This window comes from Mustela nigripes, chromosome 18 (assembly GCF_022355385.1).
Source record: "Mustela nigripes isolate SB6536 chromosome 18, MUSNIG.SB6536, whole genome shotgun sequence".
NCBI classification, from domain to species: Eukaryota; Metazoa; Chordata; class Mammalia; order Carnivora; family Mustelidae; genus Mustela; species Mustela nigripes.
The window spans coordinates 18,330,885-18,351,146 of NC_081574.1; the positions used below are offsets into that span (position 1 = coordinate 18,330,885).

General features: G+C 48.5%; 1 protein-coding gene across 1 annotated transcript in view; it reads left to right on the forward strand.

Moving 5' to 3' along the window:
* The window catches only part of PRAG1 (PEAK1 related, kinase-activating pseudokinase 1), a 47,288-nt gene extending 37,410 nt beyond the window's left edge, over window positions 1-9,878 (forward strand). The window contains exons 5-6 of the mRNA XM_059384415.1: window positions 1,517-2,274; window positions 8,520-9,878. Of these exons, the coding sequence (XP_059240398.1) occupies window positions 1,517-2,274; window positions 8,520-9,713 (1,952 nt within the window). The 3' untranslated portion in view covers window positions 9,714-9,878. The remainder of the gene's footprint in view (window positions 1-1,516; window positions 2,275-8,519) is intronic.
* Window positions 9,879-20,262: the final 10,384 nt, after the last annotated feature.

Below are 20,262 nucleotides of genomic sequence, written 5' to 3' on the forward strand. Positions count from 1 at the left end.
GAGGGACCCTCTTCCTATGGAGTGTCCCGAGTAAGGAGACCCCGTGTTGATCGGAAGAGCCTGGTGCCTGTGCTTGTCCCTCGGGGCCCCTGCTGTCCCCACTTTGGTTGGAGAAAGCAGAGGGAGACTCAGCGTGGGCAGAGAAAGGTGTTGACACTGCGGGAGCAGCCCTGGAAAGATGGTGCGTGTCGACGCAGAGCTCCTAGTTTGCTTCCTTGGGGGCCTTTCCCTGCGCGCCGGGGCCCACATGTTTGTCGCAGCTCTTGGGAACCGGTCATGCTGCTGAGGTGGGGAGAGGTGCAGAGGGACACCGCTTGCCCTGCCCTTGGGATGACACGGCTTGGGGAACTCCAGCAGGGGCGCATGTCCCCGTGCCGTGTCCTTGAATGTAAGACCCAGATTGCTCCCACATTTTAACCTTCGGGATCCTGGGAGGCATTTTACGACCTGTGAATACAGTGAGTGCTTCTGTTACTGCCCTCAAAGCTGCTATCAGAAGAGTGGGGACATCCTCCAGTCGGTTCTGAGAGTGAAGGAAAGGAGAACTATTTCAGTTTGCCCCTTTCCGTGCCCAGTGGCAATGCCTTTTTTCCTGCCTATTTTTACCTGAACTCTTGTTTCATTGGGAAAACTCCATTGTCTACGCTGATATGAAGAGTGAAGTCCAGTTTTCGTCCTGTCTAGACTGGCCCTCCAGCTCCTCATGATGCTTCTGAACATCCCCATGCTTTGGGGGTGGGCAAAGGGGCTGAGGCCGTGATGGAGTCCCCCACCCTGCCCCCCATCAGGGTCAGCATCCTGTGTGCCCCACTCTGGGAACTGGGGGTCTAGGAAAGACTCGCTTTCCCTTGAGATCTGTTTGGTCATTTATCAAATCACGTACCTCCACCTTCTAAGATATTTCTGGGTCCACCCTGCCCCTCAAGGCACCAAGGTGTTGGTCAAAACTCGTAGAAGTACACACCAAAAAGGGAGAATTTTGCTGTAGGTAAATTTACCCTCTAATAACCTGATTTAAAAAAAAAAAAAAAAAAAAAGTCCATTCAAAGCAAGCATTAAGGTTTGCTGTTGTCATTACTGCTTGCAAAATGTTGGAAACAACCTAAGTGTCCATCATGAGGGGATCAGTTAGCTAAATTATGATACTTGCATAGGATGATATATTATGGGTCACCGTTAAAAAGAATTAGGGTAGATCTGTACATCTGGTGTGAAATACCTTCTTTGAGTAAATGTGTGCTGTGCATTTGTTTGGGTCATTTGGCAGATCTCCGGAAGGATCCCTGGAGGTTGCCAGCAGTGGTTTCCTCTGATGAGGGAGCCTGGGTACTAAGGGACAGGTGAGGGGGAAGACTCCACTGGCACTGTATACCTTTCTTGCATTGTGAATTTTGTTCGGTGTGCATCTGTTGTCTCTAAGAAATAGGTACAAATAAAATAAATTGCTTTGACTGGCGGGCCCCCTCACTGAGTGTCATTGGCCTCTAGCCTGATCGTTGCTGTTTCTCTGTTTCAGGCCCTTCGTCTGAGCCGGCGCACTCACCCACCAGCAGTGGGAAGAAGCTCTTTGCTCCTGTTCCCTTCCCTTCAGGCTCCACTGAGGATGTGTCCCCCAGCGGCCCCCTCCAGCCCCCGCCTCTCCCCCAGAAGAAGTTAGTGAGCCGGGCCGCCTCTTCCCCTGATGGCTTCTTCTGGACCCAAGGGTCCCCCAAGCCAAGAACGGCAAGTCCCAAGCTGAACCTCAGCCACTCAGAAACCAATGTCTGTGCTCACGAAGATCCCCACTTCAGCTACTCCTCAAGCCCTGGGAGCCGCCATCATCCAATCTTCTCCTCTTCTGAGCCCCTGGAGAAAACATTCAGAAGCAACGGCCACTGGGCGCCAGCGCCAGGGCTGGCGGGGAGCAAGAGCAGCTGCGGGAGCCCCAGCCTCCGGTGCAGAGGGGTCCCCTCGGCCACCTCCTCCCAGCTGAGCGTGTCCAGCCAGGCGTCTGCCAGCAGCACCCAGCTCCACTTGCACAGCCTGCTGAGCAGCATCAGCAGCAAAGAGGGCACCTATGCCAAGCTCGGGGGGCTCTACGCCCAGTCCCTGGTCCGCCTTGCGGCCAAGTGCGAGGACCTCTTCATGGGCGGCCAGAAAAAGGAGCTGCACTTCAACGAGAATAACTGGTCGCTCTTCAAACTGACCTGTAACAAGCCCTGTTGTGACTCGGGGGATGCCATCTACTACTGTGCCACCTGCTCTGAGGACCCCGGCAGCACCTATGCTGTGAAAGTAGGTACCAACCCACCCCCCTCCTTCCATTCTGCACTGCAGCCATCTGGCCCCGGCTGCGACAGGGCTGCAGCTCGGGCGAGTCCTCTCACAGTCCAGGCCGCCGGAGCAGGCTCAAAGCCAGAGTTCTTGCTAACACGGAGTGCTCGCTGATTTCTCGCTCAGCCCGGCCCGGGGCACTGTGTGGGAAGATTTGTAGTGTGAACGTGGCATTCCTCCTCTGCGTTTGGGAGTGAGCCCATGTGGTCTAGTTGGATTAGGGAGACAAGTTGTCTTTTTAAGGCAGCAGAGAGTTCATTGGATTCACTTATTCATCAGATTTTTACGGAGTGCCAGTCGTGTGCCAGGTGTTTTGTAAAGGTCTGAGTAGACAGAGGGGAACATAAGGTTCCTCTGGAGCTTGTAATTCAGGAAGGGAGACAGCCACTGAAGATACTGTTCTGCACGTGTTAGAGCTGGAGAGAGCCAGGCCTAAGCACCATCTTGAGCAATAAGAGTAATTGTATCGATTAAGCATTCGCTCAGCAACAAGCCTCTCGGGTGTATTCACTCCATGACTGCACAGCGTCACAGTGCAAATAGGCTTTACAGATGGGGGATGGGAGGCACAAAATGATTAAGTAATCTGCCCACAGCTAGCCAGCAGCTGAGGTGGCTGCGAATCGTTTTGCCTGCAACACCTCTGTTACCGTCCTGTCAGTTAAGAAAAAGGAAGTTCCGAGAAGTTAAGAGACTAGCCCAAGGTAACACAGCTCTTGAATCTTTGCCACCGGATCAGGGCTGTTGCGAAGGAGAAAGAGAGCACAAGCAGGGGGAGCAGCAAGGAAAGAGAGGGGGAGAAGCAGGCTCCCCGCTGAGCAGAAAGCCCGATGCAGGACTCCATCCCAGGACCCTGGGTTCAACCTGAACGGAAGGCAGACGCTTCACTGACTGAGCCACCCAGGTGCCCCATGGTTTTTGTATTTCTTTCTTTCTTTTTTTTTTTTTCTTAAGATTTTATTTATTTATTTAACAGAGATCACGAGCAGACAGAGAGGCAGGCAGAGAGAGAGAAGGGGAAGCAGGGTCCCTGCTGAGCAGAGAACCTCCTCCCCCCACCTTCCATGCAGGGCTCGATCCCAGGACCCTGAGATCATTACCTGAGCTGAAGGCAGAGGCTTAACCCACTGAGCCACCCAGGTGGCTTTGTATTTCTGAGAGCTGGGATATCTGGGCCCTCCTATAGTAATGCAGTTAGCCCCATTCTCTGAAGGACGATGCATAACACCCCCTTTCCCAGAGGAGGTGAAAAACAAGCCTTCCTCCTTATCTCATTAGAAATGTAAGCCATAAGGAGACAGAAGATAGGCCCCCGCCCTCTAAGGAAGGCCGTGCCCCGGGTGTCTGATCTGACTTTGCCAGAGACTCGGCAGCTCAAGGACTATCTCGGTCATGTACCAGAAGGAAATTCGGAGAACAGCTTCAAATATTCAGAGTCTAGGGAACAACGGCATCAATTTGCAAGCACCCCGGGCTGGGTAATTGTGGGGTGGGGGCTTTTGGAACATCCTTTCCCACGTGCAGCTGTTCCACTTCATTAACGCCGCAGTCTAGACGGAACTCAGTCATCTGGACGCGGGGGGCCGGAGCGGGCCCCCTCTTGGGCCGCTGCCTCCCTGTCCACAGCTCACTTCATCTGTGGCTGGGAAGCAGGAGCCTGGTGCCGAGTCCCCATGAGCAAAAGCAGGCTTGCACCTGCTCCCACGAGACGCCGGGCCCCCTGTTTGTTGTGGGCTCCGCGCCCTGCAGCAGCAAGGAGATAAAAGCCAGCTCTCGGAGCCCCGCTCCGGGAATATGCGGTAGGGGAAAAAGAAAAAAAAAAAATCATCAGCTGTGTGCGAGTTTCTGGAGCTGCTTTATTCCTCAGTCAGCTCTAACTCCGGTTCGGTAATTAGGGACCTGTGTTAAGCCAGCTGGGCCTTCTTTATTTAACAAACGTGACTTCACCCAGATTTTTAACCGCGAATCGGGCTGTGGCTCCGAAGTTAAAAGCGAGACTTGGCTCAGCAGAACGTTTGAAATTGGAGCTGAACCAAAGGTTTGTGTGGTCTTGCACCAAAACCCAAGCATAAACTCCCTGAAGATGAGGTGGGGGGGGGGGGGGGAAGCCCCCCCCCCCCCCCCCCCCCCCTTTTCCCCCCCCCCCCATGCAGTGCTGTGAAAGCCATCTCGGGGGACGCCCGCCCAGGCCCCCCCACCTTTGCACTGTGCTGACGCCTCGCCGAGGTGGGCCGCGAGGAAGCCAAGGGTTCTAGCAGCGGCCCAGCTCACAGATTGTGAAATGCATCCAGCCCCTTAGCCATTTACCCTGCTCCTTCATTTACATGTCTGTGCAAGCTGTCGGCGTGTTTGCTGGGCCCCTCTGGCCTTTGATAGCCTTGAGAAAAGGGCTCCTTGGAAACAGTTCCCAGGCCCTGGCCAGCTGCACCCTCCAAGTTTGTACAGTAACCCCCCCATCCAGCTCTGGGTCGCCTCACCCTGTGGCTCCCGCCAGACCTGCAGAGCAATCACCATGACAACCTTTTCCAGTGAGCGATCACCTCGGGCCAGGCATTGTGCTGGGAGCCACACCTGCCTTGTGTCACCGACCGCTCACGGTGGCACCCCGGGGAAAAGGGACCTATCACGGCCCTGAGTGCCGAGGAGAAACCAGACTGAGACACACCAGGTCGGTCCTCATTACTTGTGGATTCTGTATTTTTGCATCCACTCTCTAGAATTTATTTATAACCCTAAACCCTTTCCTGTGGTGGCTGCACGCGCAGAGTAGGGGGAGATTTGAGTGACCCAATGGATGAATTCCTGGCCCGGGTGTGACAAGGCAAGGTCCTGGCTTCCTGTCTCAGTGCCCACCTGTTAACTAGGGGTCCTTGCTGTGGTCTCTCGATGGCCTTGTTCCTCCCACGTCTGTGTTTTGGGTTGATGATTTCACTGTTGAAAATGACCAAGCTAGGCGCTGCAGTCCTGTCTGGAGTTCCTGGGTGCCAGAGGGCTGTGGTGTGGGCCCTGGGAGAGTGTTAGGGAAGCTTCGTTTGGGACTGAGTTAGGTGCTCTTTGCTGTGAGTTCTTGGTTAGCGAATCAGCACTACCAGCTGCTAAAGAGTCTTTAAACAGAAACACCCACAAAATGAGGTTCCGTACTGGCGAGTTGGCAAAAATCCCATGACCGGACGCTTGTCAGAACTTTGCCTTCTGTTTCGCTTCAGAGCACTGGGTCGGTGTTCACTGGAATGGTGTTTGTGGCTACTTGAATCACTGCCAGTGTTTGCAGAGCTCGGAGGTGAGCCCAGGTCTTTTGCACTCCCGCCGCCGGAACACAGCTCACTTGTACCGTCTTGGGCAAATCATTTCACCCCTCGGAGCCTCTGTTTCCTCTTCCGAAGCAGCATCTGCCTCCTCTTTCCTCTTCAGGTTGTCTGAGATGTAATGAGACACTGTGTGAGAAATGCTTGGCAGGCACAGGGCCTCACACATGCGAGCATGAGGCTGCTGTCTGGTGGCCGAGAAGCTCTCACAGGAGAGTGACCTCGACAGGTCCGTGCACTGTAGTTGGGATCAAGATGTGAGACCACTTTTTGAGAACTGTAAATTCCCTTTCGTTTTTTGTGTTTTGTGGGGGTTTTTGGTGGGGGGGAAGAGTTTTAAAAATGTATTTATCTGAGAGGAAGAGAGAGAGAAAACAAGCAGTGGGGAGGGGCAGAGGGAGAGGGACAAGGGGCTCGATCCCAGGACCCCGGCATCATGACCTGAGCCGACGGCAGATGTTCCAGCAACTGAGCCACCTGGTGCCCCCCTGCTTAATAATGTTTCAGAAGACTTCCATTTAAAAACCAAATACAGTTAGGTGGGCTAAAATGAAGAATCAGCAACAGGGCCCCTCAGATAGGTGTTCCAGAATCATTTCTGTTAGTGTAACAGGAAGCAGCGTCTGAGAGAAAAACGTGCTGCCATTTGATTTCCGTTTTACTTCTGTGAGAGAGAGAGGACGACCTGAGGGCGTCCCCTGCCTCCTTCCCCTCTCCCCATGACCATTTCTAAAAGTTTCCTCAGAGGCTGGACTCTGTTACGCTGAGAAGGTGTGGACAGCCGCAGTCCCAGTAAGTCTCTGGGAGAAGATGCTTGCAGCAGGACTCCTGAAGGTGTCCCTCCCCCTTAAGCAGGTGGCGCTTCACAGACACTCCTGTGATCCCTCGTGTGCGGCAACGCAGCAGCCCAAGGGGCTATCCTGGGTCGTCTGCAGGACAATACGTTACAGGTAGAGGCGAGGGGCCTCTCTCTGTGAGCCTGCACACCGATCGTCACCCTGGCCATAAAGCGTGGCCGAGGCTGCAGCGTATCCTTTGGGAGAGGGGACCGCAGACCATCTTCTGCCCCTTTCGTGTCATTACAGGACATTGAGGCCTGAACAAGGGCTATGATGTCTGGCTCGAGACCCTCCGGTTGTGGCAGCCGGAGGAGAATGAGCGTTGCCCGAGACGCTCGGGTGGCTGGTGCTGTCATCAGTATTGGACGATGTTTGAGAGGCAGGGGAGAGGCGCTCGTGGGGTTCCCCAGAGGAGCTCGAGATCACCTGCTTGTTTATTCCTACCTTCAGTTTCGAGGGTGCCTTGGGCATGTTGGCATCCCTAACCCTGGAGAGCTTTCTGTTTTCTTTGGGCTCTGAGACTCAGCCTCAGAGGCTATAGTGTGCAGCTTCCGTAGAGCAGTGCCAATAAAATCGGCTGGCCCCGCAGGCCATGGCAGCTCGCAGGCCTGGCATATTTACCTGGCTAGAGAAACCGGGGCAGCCCGAGGGACCTGGGCCACATCCTCGGGGGGGTCTGCTTCTGTCTCTGAGATTCCCTAAGAAGGGAGCACCGCCATGGTCAGACATACTCGCAGTCAGGTAGCTGCCATCGGGCGCGAGGGATGGGGAGTCAGGCTCACAGCCTCACATGGTCCTGTCTGGCTTCCTGAGAACTTGTCCAGGTCACACTGTGAGCAGACAGATGTCTTCCTACTGAGGAACCCCACTCCTGCTGGGTTGTTTATGAATTTCATGTTTAATTTTTTTTCAAGAGATTTATTTAGTTTAGAGAGAGGATGAGCAAGCAGGGGAAGAGGTGGGTGCGGGGGAGGGTGAGCCGAGGGGAGAGGAAGCATTGCAAGCAGACTCCCTGCTGAGCACGGAGCCCAACTTGGGGCTAGATCCCAGAACCCTGAGATCACATCTTGAGCTGAAATTAAGAGTCACCCACTTAACGGATTGAGCCACCCAGGCGCCCCTGTGTTTAACTTCTAAAGAGATTGCCAAACTGTGTTCCAAAGTGATGGCACCCTTTTCCACTCCATCCTCAATGCAGGAGGGCTCCCATTTCTCTACATCCTTACAGACACTTGTTACTTTCTGTCATTCTTTTTTTTTTTTTTTTTAAATTTATTTGACAGACAAAGATCACAAGTAGGCAGAGAGGCAGGCAGAGAGAGAGGAAGGAAAGCAGGCTCCTCTGCGGAGCAGGGAGCCCGATGCGGGGCTCGATCCCAGGACCCTGGGATCATGACCTGAGCCGAAAGCAGAGGCTTTAACCCACCGAGCCACCCAGGCGCCCCACTTTCTGTCATTCTTATTGTAGACGTTCTAGCGGGCGTCAACTAGAAGCTCACTGTGGATTTGATTTGCATCTCCCTAATGAATACTGATACTGAGCATCTTCTAAATGCCTGTGGCCATTTATACATGTCTTTGGTAAAATGCCCATTAATATCTTTTGCTCCCTTTTGATTGGGTAGCTTATCAACTAATTGTTGAGCTGTCAGAGTTTTTTGTTCAGTTTTACCAAGGAAATCATTTATCAGCTATATATTTTGTAAGTGTTTTCTCCAGCCTGTGACTTCTCTTTTCCTTTCCTTAATGGTATCTCTAGAAGCACAAAAGAAGAATTTTGATCATTATCTACTTTTTTTCTACTTTTTTTTCTTTTGTGGACCATGCTTTTGGTGTGGTATCTGACAACTCTTTGCCCAGCCCAGAGTATCAAAGATCCCTGTGTTTTCTTTGAAAATGCGCATTTTGAGCTCATACGCCTAAGTCATCGTGATCTATTGCATGTACAGAGTAAGGGTTTCCGTTCACCTTTTTGCAAAACGATCCCCCAAATGTCCCAACACCATTTGTTGAACAGGATGATGGAGTCCCCTCCTGACCTGACTTTGCCTTTTCCTTGCAGATCTGCAAAACCCCTGAGCCCAAGACAGCCTCCTACTGCAGCCCTTCTGTGCCCGTGCATTTCAACATCCAGCAGGACTGTGGCCACTTTGTCGCCTCCGTGCCCTCCAGCATGCTCACCAGTCCAGACGCACTCAAGGACCCTCTGCCTGCACCGCCCTCACACCCCCCTGCCCAGGAGCAGGACTGCGTGGTGGTCATCACCCCAGAGGTGCCCCACCAGACCGCCTCTGACTTTGTGCGGAATTCGGCCACCAGCCATCAGTCGGAACCCGAGGCTTACGAGAGGCGCGTGTGCTTCCTGCTCCTGCAGCTCTGCAATGGGCTGGAGCATCTGAAGGAGCACGGCATCATCCACCGGGACCTGTGCCTGGAGAACCTGCTGCTGGTGCATTGCTCCCCGCAGGCCTCCCCCCGCCCCGCCAGGGCCACCCCCACGCCCCCTGTCTCCGCAGCCACCTCCAGTGCCCCCACCCCCGCCGCAACCCCTTCCCCTGCTGCCGCTCCCTCCCCTTGCCCGGCTGCCGCTCCCCCCGTCAGTGGCACTCCCAGCCTCTCGGTGGCCCCCGCCTGCCAGGACGGGCCCGGTGAGAAGTGCTTGCCCCGGCTCATCATCAGCAACTTCCTGAAGGCCAAGCAGAAGCCAGGTGGCAGCGCCAACCTGCAGCAGAAAAAGAGCCAGGCCCGGCTGGCGCCCGAGATCGTGTCTGCCTCCCAGTACCGCAAGTTCGACGAGTTCCAGACCGGCATCCTCATTTACGAGCTGCTGCACCAGCCCAACCCCTTCGAGGTGCGCGCGCAGCTGCGGGAGCAGGACTACCGGCAGGAAGACCTGCCCCCGCTGCCCGCCCTGTCCCTCTACTCGCCAGGCCTGCAGCAGCTCGCGCACCTGCTGCTGGAGGCCGACCCCATCAAGCGCATCCGCATCGGCGAGGCCAAGCGGGTGCTGCAGTGCCTGCTGTGGGGGCCGCGGCGGGAGCTGGTGGAGCCGCCGGGCACGTCGGAGGAGCTGCTGTGCGCCACGCTGCACAACTGGATCGACATGAAGCGCGCGCTGATGATGATGAAGTTTGCCGAGAGGGCGGTGGACCGCAGGCGCGGCGTGGAGCTGGAGGACTGGCTGTGCTGCCAGTATCTGGCGTCCGCCGAGCCAGGGGCCCTCCTACAGTCGCTGAAGCTCCTGCAGCTTCTGTGAGCGCAGCCCCCAGCCCCGCCCTTGGGCTGCCCACTTCCCTGACCCCAGACCACCCTCCCCCAACGCCCCACCTTGCCTTGGACACACCTGCCTGCCCCCCAGGAAATGGTACCGACGACTGTCAGGACTTGGATGTAATATATATATAAAATACCTAAATCCGAAAAACAGCAGCTGTCATTCATTGCCCACTCTAGCCTCTCCGTTTCCCCCCAGTTTCCTCCTACAATTATGGCCACTTCTGGCTCAGGACCAGGGCCTGGGGACGGTTCTGCCAACAGAGCAGAGCCTGTACTCTGGCTCGGCTGCCTCATCATGGGATCGCTTCACTCTCTAATCAAATGGCTATTTAAAAAAAACAAAAAACAAAAAACATTTTGAAAAAAATGGGGAATGGAGTCATTAGCAAAGCTCTTTTATTGCCAAGGGCACCGATGCATTAATATCTTGGTGGGTTACATTGCATCTAAGCCTCTGAGCAGTGGCTTCAAGAGCACTTGAGGTGTCCATATCTCACACTTCTACTGAGATACAGAGGCAGGCCACTCTGCTGTGGCAGGCCACATGCCCCCAGGCGTGTGGGCACCACTTAACCTTCCCTGCTCCCCTCCTCACCCAGCAGTCTCTTGGAAAGAATCCGGACTCAGCTGTGAGCCCAGCAGAGGTCCAGAACTCAACCCCACTGCTCCAGATCTGTTTCCAGTGTGCTAAAGGCGTTGTCCTTTGTATGGGTCAGAGCCCTGGCTGAATTGGAATCCACCCCAGATGGTTCAAGTGAAGAAACTCTAACGGGGCCACTTAGAAAGGCATGGGCAGGGTTAAGAACAAAAAGGAAAAAATGAGGCAGAAGCAGGGGCTGAGGTGGGAGAACTAGCTATTCACCCTCCCTTTCCGACCTGTCATCCCCAGGTCAAGCCCAAGGTGGGGAGGGGGTCACGGATGGAGTTGGTGGGAATGGCCTCCGCCAGGAAGGGAACGGGAAGGCTGGGCTGGGGACACGGGGCAGGCAGCATGCTGCCTCTTCCCTTGACTGTGATAGAGAACAGAGGTGCCAGAATAAAACAGAGGTGTCCCTGCTTCCAGACTTCCAGATAGTAGTCTCCCTGCTGTCCTAAGCTCCACTCAGTTTCCATCTATAAAACTCCTGTATTCAACACACTTACTGGCCTCCACTCCCTACTGCAGTCAATATTTGTCACTGTACCTTTAAAGCACATGGAGAAAATTAGAAAGCTTCAGATCTTTCCTCCACAAACTAGACATACAAAATGTTACTAATTACTCATTTGAAGGGAGAAAGCCCCAAGACCCTCGGATTTCTACCTAAAGGGTAATCTTCCTCCTTGCGAGCTAATTAATTTCTTAAAACCTTGTTAATAACTATGGACAGTTGTAAAACAAATGCAAAGATCTTAACGGATGTCCTAGAAATCTAGGGATGTGGTTAGCAACCAGGACAGGGAAATCTCACAGGTCCTCTTCTGCATGTTAATTTCACTCCTTTCGGACTACAGGTAAGTATGCCCCCATTTCCCTGTGACAGCCATGAAGACAGTACCTGTACACTTGTCGGCTGTCGCCTGAGCATTGAGGAAAGAACTGAATAGGCCAGGTTCCAACTCTATTTAGACAACAGAAAAGAGCCTTCGGATATGAAAATCATTATTCTTCATAGGGCCTATCTGTTTTGGAGGCAATATTTTGTCAGTGGTTTATTCCTGGGAATTTTCCAGGCACACCCTCCGCCCTTCATTTGCTGTCTTTGCTTTCTCGTCTTTTCTCACTTCAAGGAAATAAACAGTGGGGAGGGAAGAAGCAAACATTCTGCCAAGGGAATGCAGTGCCTCTTGGAAACGCACGTCTCAGGAGGCACATTTTGACCTCTGAGTCAATGACATCTTTTGGATATGCCACCCACTTCAGGAAAAAAAATTTTTGACATCGTGGAAAAGGTTTTAAAACCAAAATGAATCCAAAGGTAAAGCTGAGAAGTAATTATCGTGATAAAGTCCAATTGAGAAGAATGGTAACAAAGATCGAACCTACTTCTGAGCTGTCAGCCAACCCAGAAAAAGCAGAAAACAGCTGCTTGCGGAATTCTTTGTGGGATGGTAGGAGGCAGTTTAGTTCGTCATGAGGGACAGGCCTTTTCCCAATGTGTGGTGCTGAAGGGAATTTGTCAAGGGTTTCCTTGTTTAAAGACATTGGATAATGTCCCCGATAGCAGGGATGTTTTTTGGTTTTTTGGTTTTTTTAAAAGACATTTTCCCAGACAGGGCAATTTCTTATATTCACTATTGGCAAAATCCGAGTGGGTAACATAGTCCCGCCCCACTTCCATCAGGGGGGACTATACAGGATACTTGCCACCCTTCGTCTCCATGGGTTGTTGACCTTTTCCATAAAGACTGCACATTTTCCGTTGGGCAAATAGCATTAATCACTCTGAATTCAGGGCTCAACGTAATTGGGTTTTGGAGTTTTGCTTTATCTTTTTATTTTTTTGCCTCAAAATACACCTGCAATGCACAACTTTATCTCCCAGAAAGCTCAAGCGCTAAGTAGATGAATTCCAGAAACAATATTTTGTTCCCTAGGGCTGAGGTTCAGAAACAAGCAGGGACTTCGGTATGAGGCCAGGCTCCTAACCCTTGGCTCTTCTACGCTCCTGGCATCTGTACACTCATTGCCTCCTTTTTGCTTGGCTTAAGACCCAGCTACTGGTATTTAAATCTCCAGATTTTTGTTTTTTCTCTCCAGCTCTGAGTCAGGTCGCCCCCATATCCTGTTCTCATTTGTAATCTTGGTTGTTAATGGGGCCTTTCCCATTTTCATGCCAAAATGTGGAATCTTTTTTCTTTTCCTCCGTTCTTTCCCGTAGGCGTTACGAAGCCACACATCTGAATTATTCTATCTTTGCCAGAAGCAAGATACGCACTTCAGGTGATTACTTATTTATCGTAACACGTGGCTCAGATCTAATAAGGCAGGGCTCTGGGGAGCTGCAGTTACCAGTCTGTGTAATACTTCCTGGTTTTCCGGAGCTTGGGGCTGGAGAGATCTCTTTTGTAATATGCACTTGCACACAAACAATTAAAATGATCTGGAAGAAGGAAGACACATGTTACTTTAATGACTTCTCCGAAATCCCTTCTTTAAATATACAGCCAATAAATGAGACAGGCCTTTCCCACTCTGCTGACTATCTATAAATCTTTGAAGATCTCAGGATAAGCTTATTAATCTCATTAAAAGTAGTAGATTTGTCATATAAAACCTGCTTGGCATACTTAATAGAGGGCGATGTGAATAGAATTGATTCATTAGAAACCAAAATTTAACCCGACTGATGTCATTGCTAAAAAATAGAAGACAAGAATTAAATGACTGGGGAAAGTACCATGGGGCGAATATTTGTTAAGAACAATGACTCCTCTCTTCTCCAGTGCTGATTAATGTGGGTTAAGGGACAGCCAAGGAGACCTACTGCAGACTAAAGATGTTCTGGAAGGACTCACGCTCTGGAAGGTTATTTAGAAGGTAGCCAGATGGGTTCTGGGGCCTCAGGAAAGGAGTCCAAATTAACCTAAAAATGATATCATTTATTTAGGGAGAACTGGGATCTGGCCAGTTCTGGTCCATGGTCCATTTGGAACCTTCCTGAGAACTGGTTGCTCAGTCTTCTCTGATCCACATCTTTTCCTCCCAGAGCTCGACGACACCTGTTCCAGCTCTCTGGAGTGGGGAAGGCAAAGTCGAGTTTATTCGGAAGCTTTCTGCAGGGCCACAAACCACCTTGGTATTGAATATACCAGTGGGAATTTGAACATACAGTGTTAGCACACGTTATAAAATGCTGGGTTCACATATTTGTAGATCCTTTCCTAGAAATGAGTATAGCTATTTCAAAAACAAACACACAAACAACAAACAAAACAAACAAAAAGCAACAACAAAAACCACTGTCCTGAACAGTGAAAACTTAGATGTTCTGTATTAGGACTTCTTGAAGGTTATTCTTCAGATTTCTGACTTACTGCCTTAGCAGGGATAATCGGGCATGGAGACAGATGGACGGAATGCAGCATGGACGTGTAAAGAGGGAAGAGAAGACAGGAAATAAGAAAGCAAGATTCAGAGACAAACCACCTGCTTTACTACTTGCCTGGAACCAGCCCAGATAACTTCCCACAACCCCAGAAGGGGATTCATGAGTCTCAGTCTGTTCAAACTACTGCAAAACAAACAAACAAACAAACAAAAAACCAACAAAACACACACACACACACATAGACTGGGTGACTTTTAAACAACAGAAATTTATTTGTCATGCTTCTGGAAGCTGGGAAGACCAAGATCAAGGTGCCAATAGATCTGGGTCTGGTGAGGATCCACTTCCCAGTCATAGGTGGCCATATTCTTGCTGTGTCTTGGTTTGGTAGAAAGAGCAAAGGAGCTCTCAGGGGTTTCTTTTTTAAGGGCTCTAATCCCACTGATTAGGTTTTCACCCTCATGACCTAACCATGCCCCAAAGACCCCACCACCTAATCCATCCCCTTGAGAATTAGATTTCTATGTATGAATTTTGGGGGAATGAATATTCAGTCTAGGGCAGCACTTTTATCAGCCCTTTCCTGGAATTATCTGGACATGTGTATGTCTATTCTATTCTCAAAGATCACCAGGGATGTGGAGGCTCTACGGAACACAAGGTGGTATAGAGTTCAATTTCACTTTGTAACAGATTCCTTAAAAAGTCAGAAAGGCTTTAAGAATTTGCCTTTTACTTATGTCCTTTCTTTACTATTCTCATCACCATGATGATGGGGACAATTTTCTATTTTCCCAATGAAATAACAGAGATTTCCTCTCCCCTACCCCTCAGTTTTACTTGTTTCATATCTTTTGAGTATATACAAAAATCACATATCACTAAAAGCCAGAATTACCCAAAAAGATATACTCAGAGAAGTATCTCTCCCCCAAGCCCTGTCCCCTTCTTCCACCCTTTTCCCTGGCTTCTGCCTATCAGCAGTAGTAACCAAACTCACTCATTTCTTCTTTATCTTTCTTGTGTTTCTTTTGCACAAATGAGTAGATAGAAGACGATTTCTTCTTTCTTACATAAATGTTAGCATGCCAGAGAGAAGGGCACTTTGCTTTTCTCTCTTAGCAGTGTCTCAACTAAAAGTTTTTTTAAGATTTATTAATTTATGGGGCACCTGGGTGGCTCAGGGGGTTAAGCCTCTGCCTTCAGTTCAGGACATGATTCAGGGTCTTGGGATCAAACCCCGAATCGGGCTCTCTGCTCAGCGGAGGGCCTGCTTCCCCCCGCCACACACACTCTCTCTGCCCGCCTCTCTGCCTACTTGTGATCTTTGTCAAATAAATAAATAAAATCTTTTAAAAAAAAGATTTATTAATTTATTTTAGAGGGTAGGGGTGGAGGCAGAGGGAGCTGGAGAGAGATACCGAGAATCCTTGAGCAGACTCCCCACTGAGTGTGGAGCCCAATACAGGGCTTGATCCCAGGACTCTGAGATCATGACCTGAGCCAAAATCAAGAGGTGGCTGCTTTACCCACAGAGCCACCCAGGTGCCCCTCAACAAGAACTTTAAAGCAGGGAGGTCACTTGATCTCTTGCTTAACTCAGAGAATTAACATAGTTTCATCACCCACCAAGATGGTAAAATCAACATTTGCGCTGTTTGGGAAGCATGAATTCATCAATGTTTTAATGATCCCTTACTGGTATTACCCCTTGGTTCTCAGAACAACCCATTTTATTGTATTTGGGAGATATGGACTGCTTTTCCTCCCAGATGGAAACCCTGAGACGTCCCAAACTGCAGTCAGCAGCAGCCACAGACCCCTGAGGTCAATGATGAAATTCATCTCACGTTCTTACTCCTCTCTGGAGTGACTCTGCTAGTCCTTGCACTTGGAACCGAACACTTCTTTGATAAATTCTGCATTGATCCCTTAGGCCAAACCCAACCTAGAGACGTTGGCCAGGTCTTCAAGGAAAATACCTCCAGGATAATCTCCCAGAAAGTCCGCGAAGTAGAAACAGATTATGGGACTCCCTGAGGCTTGGCTTTTCCGGGGTCCCAGTGTGGTCCTCTCTTTGCCTGACTTCAGAGCCTTGCAATGTAAACAACAAGGACTCCACTCATGGAAATCGGTTCTGGAACTTGGGGTTAACTCGTACACAAAAGAAGCCTGATGCTGTTGGTCTTGGCAGAGTCCGACATGAGTCTTGTGCTCCTTTAAGGACCCGATGAAAGATGGGTAGAATGAAGGAACTTGCGGGGTGTTTTGTCCCGTGGAAAGGTTTCTTGTGATGGCAAGGTTGGGGGGAGGGCCGTGGGGGCTGCGAGCCCCATTCTGGGCAAGGAAGGCACGCAAGGGTGTAGCGTAGGGAGTGCCTTCCTTGGCAAGGGCCGACTGCACCCCTGCAGCTGGGATCAGCAGCCTCATCCAGCTCCGAATCACGCGTTTGATAGCAGCCCTCACGCTGCATCCAGGCTCGGCATGCGCCAGCCGCTGCTCCCTGGCTCCTCACTGGACACCCCTCTTTGTTTCAACTCTGGAAAGGCAGCAGCCCACTGGAGAAAGCACTGGAATGAAGAAAACCAAGGGCGCTGTTACATGGGGACTGCAGCTGTGGTAGGATAACCATTTCTAAACAACACACAGCCCACAAGGGTTCCTGAAAAGACTTTCACGTGGGCACACACCAGTGTCTGGGAGCGGCTCTCCCGGAGCAGGTTGCCAGAAGGCTGGGATTATCTCCTTCCCGGGACAAGCTTTGTCAGGTCCAGAATTTCTCCTTGGTGATACCTCTAAAGTTACAGTGAAGGGAAAGAAAGGTGGCAGACACTTGATATTCCTGGAATGATGGTATTAAGAGCATGCCCCAAACCCTCAGAACGCCTGTGGCTTGGCTCTGCTGTGTGTCTGAAAATGGACACCGTGTTGTTTAGCAAACAAAAACTGGCCTGTAATCCAGGTCCTTTGTCTAGTTTTGACTCCCTACCTGTCCAGTTTTCCCAACACCACTGGATATTTTTTTCCATTGGATATTTTTGCTAGCTTTCTTGAAGATTAGTTGACCATATGGTTGTGGGTTCATTTCTAAGTTTTCCATTCTGTTCCACCCAATCTATTTGTCTGGTTCTGCATCTGTACCATACTGTTTTGACTCTTGCAGCTTTGTAATAGAGCTTGAAGTGTGGAATTGTGATGCCTCCAGCTTTGCTTTGCTTTTTCAAGATTGCTCTGGCTACTTGGGGTCTTTTGTGATTCCAAACAAATTTTAAGATCGCTTGTTCTAGGTCTGTAAAAAAATGCTGGTGGTATTTTGATAGGGATGCCTTAAATGTATAGATTGCTTTGGGTAGTATAGAGATTTTAACAATATTTGTTCTTCCAATCCATGACTATGGAATGTTCTTCCATTTCTTTGTGTCATCTTCAATTTCTTTCATCAGTGTTTTATAGTTTTCAGAGTACAGATTTTTCGCATTTTTGGTTAGGTTTATTCCTAGGTATCTTACAGGTTTTGGTGCAGTTGTAAATGGGGTCTATTTCACTTTCTGCTGCTTTATTATGGATATATAGAAATGCAACCGATTTCTGTAGGTTGATTTTGTATCCTGTGACTTTACTGAATTAATGTATTAGTTCCAGTAATTTTGTGGTGGAATCTGTTGCGTTTTCTATATAGATTATCATGTCGTCTGCAAAGAGTGAAAGTTTGACTTCCTTCTTGACAATTTGGATGCCTTTTATTTCATTCTGTTGTCTGGTTGCTCTGGCTAGAACTTCTAGTACTGTGTTAAAGAATAGTGGTGAGAGTAATATTCCTATCTTGTTCCTGACTATAAAGGAAAGCTCTCAGTTTTTCCCCATTGGAGATCATATTAACTGTGGTCTTTCATATAAGGCCTTTATGATGTTGAGGTAGTTACCTCAATCCCTACTTTGCTGAGGGTTTTCATCAAGAATGGATATTGTACTTGGTCAAAAGCTTTTTTTTTTTTTTTTTTTTTTTTTTTTTTTTTTTTGCATCTATTGAGAGGATCGTGTGGTTCTTATCTTTTCTTTTATTAACATGATGTATGATGTTGATTGATTTGTGACGACTGAAGCACCCTTGCAGCCCAGGAATAAATCCCACTTGACTGTAATGAATGATTCTTTGAATGTGTTATTGGATTTGTTGGCCAGTATCTTGTTGAGAATTTTTGCGTCCATGTTCATCAGGGATATTGGCTTGTAGTTCTCTTTTTTAAGTGGAGTGTTTGTCTGGTTTTGGAATCAGGGTGAGGCTGAACTTCCATTTCTCTTTTTTGGAATAGTTTGAGAATAGGTAGTAACACTTCTTTAAATGGTTGGCAGAATTCCCCTAGGAAGTATCTGGCCCTGGACTTTTGTGTTTAGGGAGATTTTTAATTACCGATTCAATTTCTTTGCTCGTTATTGGTCTGTTCAAGTTTTCTATTTCTTCCTGTTTTAGTTTTGGTAGTTTATACATTTTTAGGAATTTATCCATTTCTTCCAGATTGTCAGATTTGTTGGCATATAATTTCTAATCATATTCTCTTATAATTGTATTTCCATGATGTTGGTTGTTATTTCTCCTCTCTCATTTGTGATTTTATTTATTTGGGTCCTTTCTCTTTTCTTTTTGATAAGTCTGGCAAAGTGTTTACCAATTTCACCAATTCTGTCAAAGAACCAGCTTCTGCTTTCATTGATCTGTTCTATTGGGTTTTTAATGTTCTTTCAGTTTCTACATCATTTATTTCTGCTCTAATCTTTATTATTTTCCTTTTTCGGCTGCCGTTAGGCTTTATTTGTTTTTCTTTTTTTAACTCCTTTAGGTGTAAGGTTAAGTTTTGTATTTGAGATTTTTCTTGCTTCCTGAGGTAGGCCTGGGTTGCTATATACTCCCCTCTTAGGACCACTTTTGCTGCATCCCAATGGTTTGGGACCATTGTGTTTTCATTTTCATGTACTTCCATGTATTTTTTAATCTTTTCTTTAATTTCCTGGTTTACCCATTTATTCTTTAGCAGGATGTTCTTTAACCTCCATGTATTTGTGGTCTGTCCATATTTTTTCCTGTGGTTGACTTTAAGTTTCACAGCATTATGGTCAGAAAAGATGTATGGTGTGATCTCAGTCTTTTTGTACTTGTTGAGGTCCGATTTGTGGCAGAGTGTGTGATCTGTTCTGGAGACTGTCTGGTGTGCACTTGAAAAGATGGTGTATTCTGCTCCTTTAGGATGGAATGTTCTGAATGTATCTGTTAAGTCCTGGTCCAGTGTGTCATTCAAAGCCATTGGTTCCTTGTGTATTTTCTGCTTAGATGATTTGTCTTTGGATGTGAGTGGGGTGTTAAAGTCCCCTACTATTATTGTATTACTACTGATTATTATTGTTATTGTTATTGTTATTAATTGTTTTATATATTTGGGTGCTCCCAAGTAGGGGGCATAAATATTGACGATTGTTAGATCTTCTTGTTGGACAGTTCCTCTTATAACGATAGAGTACCCTTCTTCATTTCTTGTTACAGTCTTTGGTTTAAAATCTGGTTTGTCTGATACAAGTATTGCTCCTCTGGATTTCTTTTGACATAATGAGCAAACCTTCTTTCATAGACTCCCTGGACTTCCTCAACAGAAGTTTTCGGTTTGGCATCTAATGAAAATATCAGAAAACAATCAATGACATAATAATAGTCTGTTTGCCTGACTTCTCTGTTCCAAAAGACTTTAAAGCCTTGGTATATGAAATATTACTTTACCTTCTCACAACATTTCTCTAATATATGTAGGAATCCAGAGAGGTGACACACATTTTGAGAGAATATTGAGATCTAGAAAGATGAATCAATAGATGAAGTGTAAACCCAGGACAAGTCTCTAGGCTACATGCCTTCCATTCTTTGCCAAGTATCACTCTACCATGTTTGAGGTCAGGTGTCCCCTGGGGACCCATCAACATTCTGGCTGTCCTTCAGTATTCAACTCAAGTCTTACCCTGACCATGAAAGTTAGTGTCCCTTTCTCCTCTGTGCTTGCTCACTTCTAGGTCATTCTCTACCCAGTACTCTTGACACGCTACTAATCACTTTTGGGGAGATGGGTATTGTATATTTATCTTGTTACAATGAGAGTGGTAATGCAGAGTATTCTTCCTCACTGAGTAGATTATGAGCCCCTTGAGGGCAGTGACCATGTCTGAAGCCACTTTTTTTCCCCGTTCCTTAGTCCTTTATGTTGTATGCATTAGGTGCTTGATAACTGTGTCAATAACATTTATGGTGATGCATGGTTTACGGTTGATGACACCACTTTGGAAAGATGGCGCCTCACAAGTCACACACTGCTCTATGGCCGAAAAAGCACTTTTCTACAGCTTACCTTATACCACCCTCCAGGCTCATAAACATCCCCAAGTGTAGAGCATGATAACGAGCTTCAGAGAGCCTAAGTGACTTGCCAGAGAGTCCTTGTGACTGATGAGTGGTAGGAC